The 13,454-nt window shown below is 41.5% G+C and overlaps 1 protein-coding gene across 1 annotated transcript in view; it reads right to left on the bottom strand.

Moving 5' to 3' along the window:
* WAPL (WAPL cohesin release factor) overlaps window positions 1–13,454 on the bottom strand; it is a 55,233-nt gene that overhangs the window by 23,996 nt on the left and 17,783 nt on the right. Inside the window, exons 4-5 of the mRNA XM_015423425.1 lie at window positions 2,275–2,393; window positions 61–156 (exon numbers count right to left, since the gene is read on the bottom strand). Of these exons, the coding sequence (XP_015278911.1) occupies window positions 61–156; window positions 2,275–2,393 (215 nt within the window). The remainder of the gene's footprint in view (window positions 1–60; window positions 157–2,274; window positions 2,394–13,454) is intronic.

Raw genomic sequence — 13,454 nt, forward strand, 5'->3', positions numbered from 1 at the left:
AGCATGATCTCCCTTTCAATTTAGCATCAAAGGAAAGGGGAAAAGATACACCCTACTCACCGGGACACTTGGATTCTTCACTACTTGTGGTGCTGGAAGAGCCTCAGATTCCGGCTGGTTCCAATGTCTAGCATTGTATACCGCTTTTGTTGGTGACTGCAAAGCAGAACAGGTAATTTATCTGAACACAGCCATCTCATAATTTATAAGCTGAACGCCAGCTTCAAAGCAATAATGTTTCAAAGCAATTTACTTTACATCACCCACCTGCAATTCCTCAAAACATTACATAGGTGTTTTCAATTTTATTTATTTATTAAATTGGATTTGCTAGGCCACCCTTCCCTACAAGTAGTGATCAGGGCAGCTTACAACAAAATAGTATACAAAGTTCTTTAAATGAAAACCAGCATAAAACCATCTAGAAATAATCAGTAAGTAGAACAATATACATGTACAAGTTGGCGGGAGGGGGGGGGAATTCAGCTCCCCGGCATCCTTGGGGGAAGGGGGCTATACGGGATGGGGAAGTATATGAGAGAGCCAGATGTCATACTGTCCCCGTCCTATCCTCAACCAAATGCCCAGCAAAACATCTGTCTTGCATGCCCTGAGGAAAGGTTATAACTCCCACAGGGCACGGATGTGTTCTGGCAGAGACTTCCACCAGGCACGGCCGGCGCCAAAAAAGCCCAGGCCCAGGTTGAGGACAACCGGATCTCTCTCAGGCCAGGGACCACGTGGTGGTTCTTATTCCCTGAGCATAACGCTTTCCTAGGGGCATACTTTGCCTTCCAATGTTTTACTTCATTAATTTTTTAAAAAAACGACCCTGCAGTACCACTCTCTTCTTTTAATGAAACACTTTCGTTACAATGGATTACATCCAAAGACAATTTTTGCCCGGGGTGGGGGGATGATTTCTGCTGGTTCTCCCACTGCATATCCCAAGGCAGTTCTTGAGGATCACCTGAGCCGCAGGAGCACCATTTCAAGCAGCTCAGGCGGCTGCATTCAGAGTGGAGAAAAATCAGCAGAAACTGCCCCCCTTCCCCTCCTCTGGCGAGAATGAGTTACATGCCGTACAAAAATAACTGTTGGGCTCGACCCATTACATTTGTTGCTGCATATGTAAGACATGAGAATCAAAATGATTCCTTAACAGAATAAATCTTCTAATTCTTAGCTTGCTTAGCTTTGCAGAAACTCATAATAAACAGAACATACAAGTGGAACATAAGCTTTAAAAAACTTAATTTGCATTTAGCATTTGCATCAATTAACATACTCTGACACAATTATTATTTTTTTAAAAGAACACAGTTTGTTAATATTGCATTCTCTGCAAGGTTTTAAAAAGCTACTGTGCCGCTTCACTGATCAGGAGACCAAAGATGACACCGGGCTTTTCAGGCAGGCATTATTTGTGGCTGCTACCAACCCCCCTCCTTTTTGGGGAGAAGGAAAAGGTCTTCTTTTGTTTGTGCTGAAGTATGGAAATGGTCTCTCCTGATGCTTAGACAAGATTCCTGCCATTTCTTATCTTCCCCCAAACCCGTGTTCAAATGAAGGCTCCAAGAAACTGTGCTGCTCAGCAGAGGACCACATCACCATTCACCGCTGGTGAGCAGATCTGTGGATTCCCACCACTAACTAAAATAAGAAAGGTCATCTCTACAGACAGGTGTCACTAACAAGTCTTGAAAAACACCTTTAAGAATAATGTCTAAAATCACACGCACAAGCTTATAAACTAAAGCAACTTTAACACATATTCACAATGAGGCAATGCACTTTCTGAGCACTTTTAAAAAATTCTACCCTATTCATCAGGGTAGACCATTTCCACAGTTCTTCGCAAACCAGATCCTTCTTTATTATTTATTCTCTGTTGACCTATGCTGGGTGGTTGCTATTTGAAATGGGGGCTGGGTGGTTTGCACCATACCCTACAGCAACATAGCTGTGTAAATCACAAATAAGTAAAATCTATTCTTCACAATCCCATTGCTTCTGCATTCATATTTCTTACCTGATAAACAATCTTTACCTTGTCTATGCTGACAGCAAGTCAAATGATTTGTTTCCTTACGATATTCAGTTTGGGCCTGGTTGTTGTCTTTTGGGGAGCAGAGGGAATTTCACCCACTATCATTTTCCTTCATGAAAGGATCCAACGGGGTCGAATATTCTTTCTTTTCCTGCTCCTACACCCACCTCTTTACAAAAGCACTGATGAAACAATGGCAGACCCATGTCAGTGTTACAACTTACCCTCTTTGGTCCGCTAAATATCTTTCGGGTGTTTTCCTTAGATTTATCACTTTGTGGATTTGTGGATTTCTTATTGCTTTCAGAAACACTAGATGAATCTTCTGTAAAATCCAGCAGTTCTGTAAGAGTATGGGCAAGATGTAACATTATTGTAATGTTTTAAAGTGTGCTTCAAGAGGCAGACTTCACAGTTATGGAAGGTGAAAAGTTTCACACACACTGAGGACTAGATTCAAACTGTTGGAAAAACCTAAGGAACTGTACTTTGAAGGATGCCAATGTTCCCTCTAAATCCTCCCTCCCGGCTGAACAGAGCTGTTCATATCCTGAACAGAACTGCTGTAATCTTAAAACGGGCCGTGGCCAGTGCAAGACCCCATGTGGCTCCAGACTGCTGCTGAGAGGGGTTTCCCGTATTAATGAGTGGCCGCTCACACGCACAGCTTTTATTACAAAAGCATATCTATTGTACCTGAAGGATATAAATCCACTTTTCCCCCACAGAATCTCAATAGAATTTTTTCACAGAATCTCATCACTAGTCTGCATTCTGAGAGGGGGAAAACGTGGTCCCATCTACTCCCTATCTCTAACTGCAATGCTAGTCATTTATGTAAAGTTCTCCTGGAAAGAGTGAGAAAAATACGGAATTTACAAATTGTAAGTAAAGAACTGCAGAAATTTGCCTAGGATAGCCAAAGCTTATAACAGAAGACTCATTCAAGATTCTTTCTTCAGAAAAATAGAAATATTCATTTGAACAATTAAGTGAGGCTCCAGAGTTTAGGCCTGCCACAAACCATCATGCTGCAAAAGAAACAACTGCATATTCTGAGTTGAATAAAGCAGCATATAAAACTGAGAATACAACAGCAATGCCAGTTGACCGATGAGACTGTGTATCTAGATTAGAAATAAAAATGACCTAATCTGGCTTTAATTGTAGAAACAAGCATTTTAAGAGTAATGAGTCTTTGGTACCTTAAAAAGTAACAAAATTTTATTTCATAAACCTACAGCCTACTTCTTCAGACCCATCTGAAAAAGCAGGCTCTAAATCCACAACTTGTAATGCTAGAATAAATTTTGTTCATCTTTAAAGCGCCACGAATCTCCTGTTTCTGTTGCAAGAAAATCAGGTCATTTTTTTCTGGGGGGAACATGCCAGAACAGAGTTCCGGGACCACTTTGACAAAATTCTCTTTAAAACGTTTAAAGGTTCATGAGTTTTCAGTATACAGATTGAAAATATCATTTCCCTTTTGAGAGTTCCGGGATCCCTTTTTCAAAAGAAAATAAAAGTCCTGAATAGAATCTTTTTAAAATGGTTGTTTCTCACAAACTGCACAATAAAGAATATTTTTTAAGATACGTTTTTCTTAAATAATTGTTTTCCATGTTGAGGACAGTGGCAGAATCCAGTGCAAGCCTAGTCACAGACAAGTAATTATCTATGTCAGTTTCACAAAAGGTCACAAACATGAAAGCTAGAGCCAACTTACAAAACTTATTGAGACAACATTACACCATATGAAGACAAAGGTCCATCAAAACTGCCTTTTCTTACTGGCCAAGCAATACTTCACAATCACTATTGACCAATTTCCTCCGCCAAATTATATCCCAATGCCAGAGGACTCGGAGAAAAGAAGTCTCATGTCATATCAGGTTCGGAGTAGGCAGAAGCAAGGAATCTCTCACACTACTTTTCATTGCTCCAAAGTTAAGCAGCATGACATACGAAACCTCCCCACACCTCTGACTGGGAAAGGGAGTTTCTTTGCTGACTCTGAAGTTCACAGCGTTATGCAAAACTCCACCTCCTCTCCAGACTCAAGAAGGGAGGGAGAAGGAGCCTCACGGAGCTCTGTCTATATCCTTCACCTCCGACAAGTTGATTTCTGGAGGCTTGCATACAAAGTAAAAAATGCTCACTTGATTGTCATAACATATGTAAGGAGCCCAAAACAAGTTAGTAGATCAAATAATACATAAGCAAGATGGAACCTTCATAAAAACGGTAATTAATTCTATTTATAATAGAAAAAACTTGGCTACATAACCAACAGCCTTCGACATACCAAAATTACGAGTTCTCACTGCAAAGATTAAAGAAGAAAATAAACATATTTGCTTTAGTTATGTGGCATGCCACATTAACATGGGAGGTATGGCAGCGGGAGAAGTGCTGGTTTGGGGTGACAAATGGGGAGGCATGTTGGTGTTCACCATTTGTTCAGTCTCCAACTACCCAAACAGATGAGAGTAGAAAGTTTCTCTTTGACTTCCCCACCCCAACCTTGATAACAGCTCAGAAAAAATAAGATCTCATTACTTTCTGATTTACTTCTAGAACAATGCATAGAGTTGGCTTGCATGGCACAAACCTGGCAGAAGGAAGCAGGTAATACCAATTAATCCCCATTAACCCCAGCTGAATCTGCAGGCCTCCATCAAACCCAAACCAAAGGACTGGGGGGGGGGGGCAATTATCCTTCATATGTCTCTCACCTTTGGTAGATGCCAAATACAGATGGTGAAGAGCCCTGCTTGTATGCATCCTGTAGTGGACACCAGGGACATGTTGGAACTTCAAATAGTATACTGTCTGCCTAGCTTACCAGAAAGCAACTTAACGGAGCTCCAGTGATGTGAGGTGGAAAATTTTCCATTTGTAAATACAGTCTCTTTTTATCTATAGCTGTTAGAGCTGTTGCGTTCATGTTAGATGCGCTACATGTGTGATATGAAACACAGACAGACCTTAGCACTTGCATGTGGTGTATTTGCATTCTTTTGCTAACGGTATTGAGATTCATTACTTAAACTTGAATTGGAAAAATTTTCCAGAAAACCCACATCGCTGCTGAGATCAAGTGAAAGTGGTCTCTGGCCTGCTGCTAAATACCTCCTCCCACCCCCCACCCACCAGTACTCTGGAGCACATTTACCATCAGTGCAGTGGCTGACTTGCTTGTCCAGGATCAGAACTTCAAGATTACCATAGAGTAAGCCCAGGTTATTATGGGCAATGCACGTAACGGAACATAAAGCTGGATCTTTTTTCTCTGTACCAAGCAGGTTTCTGACAACCTGCTGAGAGGCCCGGAAACAAATCCATTACCAGCTAAAGGCACAATGACTGTATCCTTCCCTTTTCCACAGTGGCAGAACCAGATCAGAACACTGTGCCGCTGGAGACTAATGTGTCTAAATGGCTTGAAGAATATGCTGATATTTTTCAGAATGTTACCAGTAATTCTACAGAGGCCTGGTAAGCATAAGGAATCATTGGCTCCGGGGACAATTAACAGGGCCACACTCTCGCTTGGCCTAACAGAGGTCCAGTTCCCAGATTTTCTGAGGAACGGGAGACAACTCAGAGATGTCTAGAATAAGGAAGAGGTGCCCTATGGTTCAGAGCAGCTGTCTAGTCCGGCACCCTGTTTCACACAGTGGCCAACCAGTCATGGAGGGTCAACAAACAAGGGCACGGCGCGCAAAGCCCTGCCCTGATGTTGCCTCTGCTAGAGCATGCCATAAAGTTCATCTGAAAATCTATGAGGCAGTGGTGATTATAACTGCAAAGGCGACTTTCCTCTCTGTTCCCACAGCATGTCGTGAATCCTGGCTAGCTAAATTATTTAATACTGTATATAGTTTGACTCCCATGGCAGAAGCTATGGAGCAAAGTAATTTAGCCATTCAGGGAATTAGGTAAAGGTAAAGGTTCCCTTGCTCGAAAGCCAGTCAAATCCGACTCTAGGGCTGCGGTGCTCATCTCCGTTTCCAAGCCGAAGAGCCAGCGCTGTCCGAAGACGTTTCCGTGGTCATGTGGCCGGCATGACTAAACACCAAGGCGCACGGAACGCTGTTACCTTCCCACCGAAGTGGTACCTATTTATCTACTTGCAGTGTCTTGCTTTCGAACTGCTAGGTTGGCAAGAGCTGGAACTAGAGATGGGAGCTCACTCCATCATGCGGCACCCGGGTCTCGAACTGCTGAACTACTGACCTTCCACAGCCTGCAGTTCAGTGTCTTGACCACTTGAGCCACCGCAGCTCCTATTCAGAGAATTACTAGGGAGAAAATAAGTAACCAACAATATTTTTTCTTATTATTTTAAACTGTGACAGAGTCGCCTTTTTAAAAAACTGTGCGATTGAAAACTGTGATACAACTGTATTCCTACTTTTCAATGCTGAACGAAAGTCACTGCATTCGTGACTAATCTTCTGAATTCTGTTACTCCTTTAGAACATCCCCTTTTCTGCCCACCATAAGATGCTGGAAGGATATATTTGCTTAAATATTACAACAAACAATAGTCATAGCAGTGAAGGTTGTTTAGCACAGGGTTGATTACCCCTAACAATATGCTGGTCAGTTATTAATCAAACATTACTTAAGTATTTAAAATATTTAAACAAAAAGTATTTAAAATATTTAAACAAACAAAAGAAGAAAATTATTGCAGACAGCCACTCTGGTCAACTAGGAATAAACAAACCCAACAACAGAAAGTAATATCTTTATTAGGATCATTTAAACCACACAGACCAAGCTTCCAGTTCACCAGTACTTTTCTTTGGCTGGGGGGGGAGGGGGGCAGACTGTTGGGCATGATAGAACATCCCAGGCTTTATGATGCAGCAGAAGTGATGTTTTTATTTTGTAAGACACCTCAAGCAGGTTCCTGGAGAGGGAGTACCATTTTTTTCTAAATAAATAAATGTTAGTCTTAATTACATGAGACTGGCCTTGGTGTGGCAAAGACCTGAGGTTGCACCAAAGGCCATTGGGGTAAGAATGCAATAGCTACTCACACTTTAAAACCACGATAATTTAAACTAGCCTAAGGCCTAATCTGAATTACAGCTGTCTTATATTTTTTTCGCACTGGGCTACTAGAATAAACTATACTTTGTACCTTATTGGAATTAGGGAAGGCAGACAGGCTCTCTGAATTATACTGCAAGACAAAGAAGAGGAGACTGGATTTATACCCCGCCCTTCACTCAGAGTCTCAGAGCAGCTTACAACTCCTTTCCCTTCCCCTCCCCACAACAGACACCCTATGAGGTAGGTGGGGCTGAGAGAGCTCTTTCAAGAGCTGCTCTTTCAAGAACAGCTCTAACAGAACTACGGCTTGCCCAAGGTCATCCAGCCAGGTGCAAGTGGAGGAATGGGAAATCAAACCCAGTTCTCCCAGATTAGAGTCTGTGCACTTAACCACTACACCAAACTGGAGCACCTTATTCCAAATCAAGGCTAAATATGTGGGTCCCTGACTCTTGCAAGTGTGAAGAGGGGTTCTTATTCCTATCACTGGTAATCCATGATGTGACTAAAAATAGTAGCTGCCACTTTTATAAGAGCATAATGTACTTCATGGAACATTAAAGGTGATCTGGTAATAACCTAGTTCTGTTCATTCAACAGAGCATTAAGTATCAAGTTTTGACTACATGCATTCAATATTAAGATCTCATACTCTCAGTACTGAACTGAGAGTATGGGATCTTAATATCCTATTTCTAATGATGATACTTCAATTGCAGAGTGGCCCATCTTTATAGGTAATTCCAATGTTCTACAAGAGGCAACCTAGAACACCTTGGTTTTACATTGTATCATTCACTGCTTTGGAAGGGAGGGGAGAGACACCCACTACACCTAGATACTGTTTGGTTTTTAGCCATCCTTGGAATCGGGTTTTGTAAAAGGTCAGTGTGTAAACAATGTGAACACATGCAAAAACAAAAATGGGAGGCATTGGGGGAGCACTAAGAAAAGCCTCTGATGAAGTAGTAGTAGTAGTAGTATAATTTTTATTCCATTTGTAACCAGCACAAACCTCTATATCAAAACCACAGTAATATTATAGATACACAGAATTTTAAGGATTCGATTATCTTGTCTATAACTTTTATGTTTGAAATCCACAATTCTAAAATTATTCAACAAGATCTAAAATGATTTACAGCATAACTGAATAAAATATATCCTCACGAGTTCACATGACTTCTAATTTACTTCTGGACTTTCTGTGAATTTTACGTGCTATAGCTAAAAATTTAGCACAATTCAAAAGGAACTGTGGATTAGGATCAAATAGTTTCCGGGTTACTTCCATGTCCGAAAACCCATAAAACTTCTCTAATATAAGGTGGATGGTCTTTACTCTTCTGTCTTCGTAATACCCACAGTGTACTATTAGATGTTCAATCCATTCTATGCTATACCGGCCTTCTGTTACCGCTGAGGGGAAGACATTGCATCTGGCCATGGAGAAAGCCCTGCGATGCGATGGAATCTCTAAAAGTGTTAAATATGTTGCAGGGGCTACTATATATTTTTCTTTTCTGTGGGGCCAGATAAAATGGAGCCTTTGCAATATCATTCTGTCTTTCTATATCAGATATTCTTTAAATATAGCCCTAGCCTTTTCTATTGGCACTTATTTGCAGGGACTCAAATGAGAACCCAAGTAAAAAGATATCCTCTGATAAATTGCCTTAAGCCAGGCTGAGCAATGAATGTCCCTAAGGATCACTGATGAAGTATTATTTTGAGGTGAGAAAAATTCTGGATTACATTTCATTGTATTCAATGCATTTCACTCATTTCAAGTGCACAGCATGAAGAAGTCTAAGGACTTCCTTAATATTTCCACTGGACAAATTTTGGGGAACACTGAAAAAAAATCTTATTCTATAGACATGTGCAACATTTAAACATTTGCTTAAATGTAAAGAATGCTGACAACAGTTAACATGTGTCATGATCTGGGCTGTGCCACCAGAGGCCTACTAGGCCCAGGAAGCCTGGCTAGCAGTAGGGGAGGTTGGGCCGACAAACCCCAGAAGCCCTTGGGAAGTTTTGGTACCGATTTTGACCAATAGGGAAGAAGAGGGGCTGGGGAATATAAGAACTGGTACAAGAGGAAAAGCTGTTGTTCTTCCCAGGGAACAGGGCCAGAGGCTGCTGTGGGGAAGAAACCCTCATCCTGAGGGAAGGTTGAGTAGTCTAAGGCCAATTGAGATAGTGAGCTAGGGACAGTATATTTAGACGCGCTAGGACATTTGATTTCTTTTCATTTCACCCACTTACTGTTATTATTCCTGCACCTTGTTTGTTTGACCTCCTATAAAATAAACCTTTTCTTTGTTGTTCACTCTGCCTGGCCCTCACACCTATTGTTCGGCCAAACAAGGGAGGTCTGAATGTCTTGAGGAGGGTGCTCTGGGCCTTCTCAAGGGATCCTAAATCCAGAGTGGTGGCAGCATCAGGTGATACCCCACCTGAGCCGTGACAACATGTAATAACTTGTTTTAACGACAGTGCATGATTAAAGAGGTCAATGTTTTCAATGTTATCCAAACACATTGGCAGCCCTACCTATTGTACCTCCTGAGATATTTATACTTTTAAATTCCATAAATACATCAAACACAATGTTTTATGAAAACTAAATTATAAATGATGCATTTCATATTCTAAAAGATGTTTATGTTTGGTTGGAAAGTAAACACTGCATATATTATTCAACTTTCCATTTTTTCCAAACAAAGTGGGGGAAGAATGTGTACTTTGCCCCTGTGGCTTCAAAAATGTCCACAAATTTTACATCTCTAGCAAGGATTCTGAGTGATGGCAACAAATAAGAACATAGCTCATCTTCTTTTTAGTTGTACCTTCCTCAGTAATTTAACACACAAGGCCACACAACAAGGGTTGCTCCAATGTCCATTATGGCTTAATAACGATGCAAAAGCTATCTAAATGGAATTAGAATAATTCTGCCTTGTTTGTCTTTCAGGCTATTTCAGAGAACCAAAGGGAGAGATAGCTATTAACTCTGAAATGTCTACAGGGAATCCAGATTCTGCCAGTTATTCACCTTCATTTTCTTCTATGCTGTGATTAATTCAGGTCGCTAAAGGATCTATAACCTGTTCTTCCTGTCTGCTTTGCTTTTCATGCACTTCATATGCGTTACTCCAATGGAGTCACACTGTGGTCCGCCCTCCCACATGATGTTGGCAGCAGCTTAGCTTTTGCGGAACATGTAGCCAATGAATAAAATTATGACAGCCACTTCCATTTGCTTCTCATGTTAAGTCTGAAGAACTCCAATGAAATATGTTCCCTTCTGTTGCTTTACTTTAAATTACTTCACACTCAGTAAAATTATCCAAGTGCTTAATCTTTTATATATAATCAGAAAAGACCTGGGCAAACATGGCTTCATATAGTGCCACAAAAGAATTTGGGGATAGCACTCCAAAGAAGCAGTGCCAGATCCCAAAAGGTAATCTTTAGTAGCCACCCAACTCAATTGTGAAGGTCAGGGAACATAAAAAAGCAGGGCCTGCGAATATAGCATCAAGGCGTTGAGGATGCAAACAGAGGTTCTCTTTACAACGTGAGGGATTCATAGAATCAGAGTTGGAAGGGACCTCCAGGTGTTCCACACCCAGAAGATGAGAAATACCTCCAGGATCCCTGGCCAAAATGGCCTGGAGAAAAATTTCTTCCTGAACCTAAAGTGGTAATCAGCATTTCCCTGGGAGTGTAAAAAGGACCACGAGAACTAAGCACTGATGCAACCCTTCCTGCCCTCCCTCTCATGAACTGCCCAAGTTCACACAATCGACATTGCTGTCAGATGGCCATCTAGCCTCTGTTTGAAAACCTCCAAAGAAGGAGAGCCCACCATCTCCCAAGGAAGCCTGTTCCACTGAGGAACCACTCTGTCAGGATGTTCTTGCTAATGTTTAGCCGAAAACTCTTCTGATTTAATTTCAACCCGTTGGTTCTGGTCCAACCTTTAGGGGCAACAGAAAACAACTCCACACCATCCTCTATATGACAGCCCTTCAAGTACTTGAAGATGGTTATCGTATCACATCTCAGTCATCTCCTCTCCATGCTAAACATACCCAGCTCCTTCAACCTTTCCTCATAAGACTTGGTCTCCAGACCCCTCACCATCTTCACTGCCCTCCTGTGGACATGTTCCAGCTTGTCTATATCGTTCTTAAATTGTGGTGCCCAAAACTGAACACAATACTCCTAATTTAGTATCACCTGCAAATTTAACAAGCATTCACTCCATCCCTTCATCCAAATGATTGATAAAGATGTTGAACGAAACAGGTCCCAGGACAGATCCTTGAGGCACTCCACTTGTCACTCCTCTCCAAGAAGATGAGGAACCATTCAAAAAGCACTCTCTGGCTGCCATTTGTCAACCAGTTATAGATCCATCTAACAGTCATAGGATCCATTTGTCAACCAGTTATAGATCCATCTAACAGTCATAGGATCCATACCAGGTTGTTTCAGAGTTCAATTCCAGATTGTTGTATCCTAAGTCTCTTTAACGCATGCAGGGAATCAGGATAAGTATGTTTGAATGCAGTTTATTACACGATCCTCATATTTACCACCAGGCACCTAATAGCCACATTTTCTTGATTTTTTTCCAGAAAGGCAATTACTACATGAGGCTCAAGTGGTTAAGACGCTGAACTGCAGGCTGTGGAAGGTCAGTAGTTCAGCAGTTCGAGACCCGGGTGCCGCAAGACGGAGTGAGCTCCCGTCTCTAGCTCCAGCTCCTGCCAACCTAGCAGTTCAAAAGCAAGAAATTGCAAGAAGATAAATAGGTACCACTTCGGTGGGAAGGTAACAGCGTTCCGTGCGCCTAGGTGTTTAGTCATGCCGGCCACATGACCATGGAAGCGTCTTCGGAAAGCGCTGGCTCTTCGGCTTTGAAACGGAGATGAGCACCGCAACCCTAGAGTCCGATTCGACTGGCTTTCGAGCAAGAGAACCTTTACCTTTTTACCTAAAAGCCACATTTTCTTGATTTTTTTCCAGAAAGGCAATTACTACATGAGATTTAAACACAAGTTCAAGAAGCTTTGATTTCCAGGACAGCCTCACGTATACTACAATAAATAATCACATCAAGATTCTAATATTGAGGTAAGGCTTCAATGAATAATCACATTAAGATCCTAATATTGAGGTAAGGCTTCATATCCTTTGAAGGTTGGCAGCAGCAGGTGTACAGCAAAGAACCAGGAACAGAAGAGGATGTCTATCCAAACCACGGGTTCTAGGGTTGGTGATTTTAAAAAACAGATTTAGCAAAGCACTTATGACCTCTTATGCTTCTATCCTAGCTCCAAAATATACAAGAATGAATTTTACACTGTAGTAACAGAGACTATAAATAACTGTGCAGCCTTGTTGTATAGTGTAACAAATCAAGCTCTTCTCAGTAATCAATGCCTGAAGGCGTTTTGGGGGGAAATGCTGGGGAACATAACAAGAGCACCTGGCATATTATCTCTCCAAACAGTATTAGGTGCTTAAAGGAATTTGGCGGTCCCATCTAAATCCTACCAGTAATCAAATATCTGAAGGGGATGAGCTTTAAAACTAATTTTAGCTACTTATCAAGTTATGGAAAACTAACTGCTTTTTAAAAAAAATATGTCAGTCATTATCTGAGGAGAAACATCTACACTTGATAGCTTAAAAATCAGGCTCACTTTGAAAGGGGTGAAGAGAGATCGATGATTTGAAGAACGTGCTGTCAAGTTGCCGCTTACTCGTGGCACCCCTTCAATAGGGCTTTCCTCCACAAAGCAAACCCAATTTTCCTTGGGGATCTCCCATCCAAATACGAACCATGGCTAACACCAAGCCCTGACCAGCTTGGGCCAAACTGGGCTAAAGCATTCCCAAATATCAAGTGTTCTTCTCTTTCCAAAAGCCATACCCTTATGAAAACTCTATCATAAACGAGGCAACAAACATCCTTAACCAATTCCTCCATGTTTATGCAAATTATGTGGTGCATAACTCAGAGCAAGCTCCCCACTTGTATATAGTCCCATGAGTTGAGAGATCACAACTCTCTCTATATATATATTCTCAGTGTAGTTACTTGAACTGCAAAAGAAATACGGATAGCTCTGGACATTTTCAGTTGAGTTCTTTCTGAGGACAGAATGAGGTCACCACTTACTGCCCAACTGCTACGTAACAGTCCAGGAGGCAGCCTCAGCCTACTCACACAAAGGCTCTGGCCAGACACCCAGTCCTGCAAGTATGAGGATGCAGCCAGTTGTAGCCATTACATGGGATTACTTTAAGCAGCACC

This window comes from Gekko japonicus, unplaced genomic scaffold (assembly GCF_001447785.1).
Source record: "Gekko japonicus isolate JY-2015 unplaced genomic scaffold, Gekko_japonicus_V1.1 scaffold1512, whole genome shotgun sequence".
Classification (NCBI taxonomy): domain Eukaryota; kingdom Metazoa; phylum Chordata; class Lepidosauria; order Squamata; family Gekkonidae; genus Gekko; species Gekko japonicus.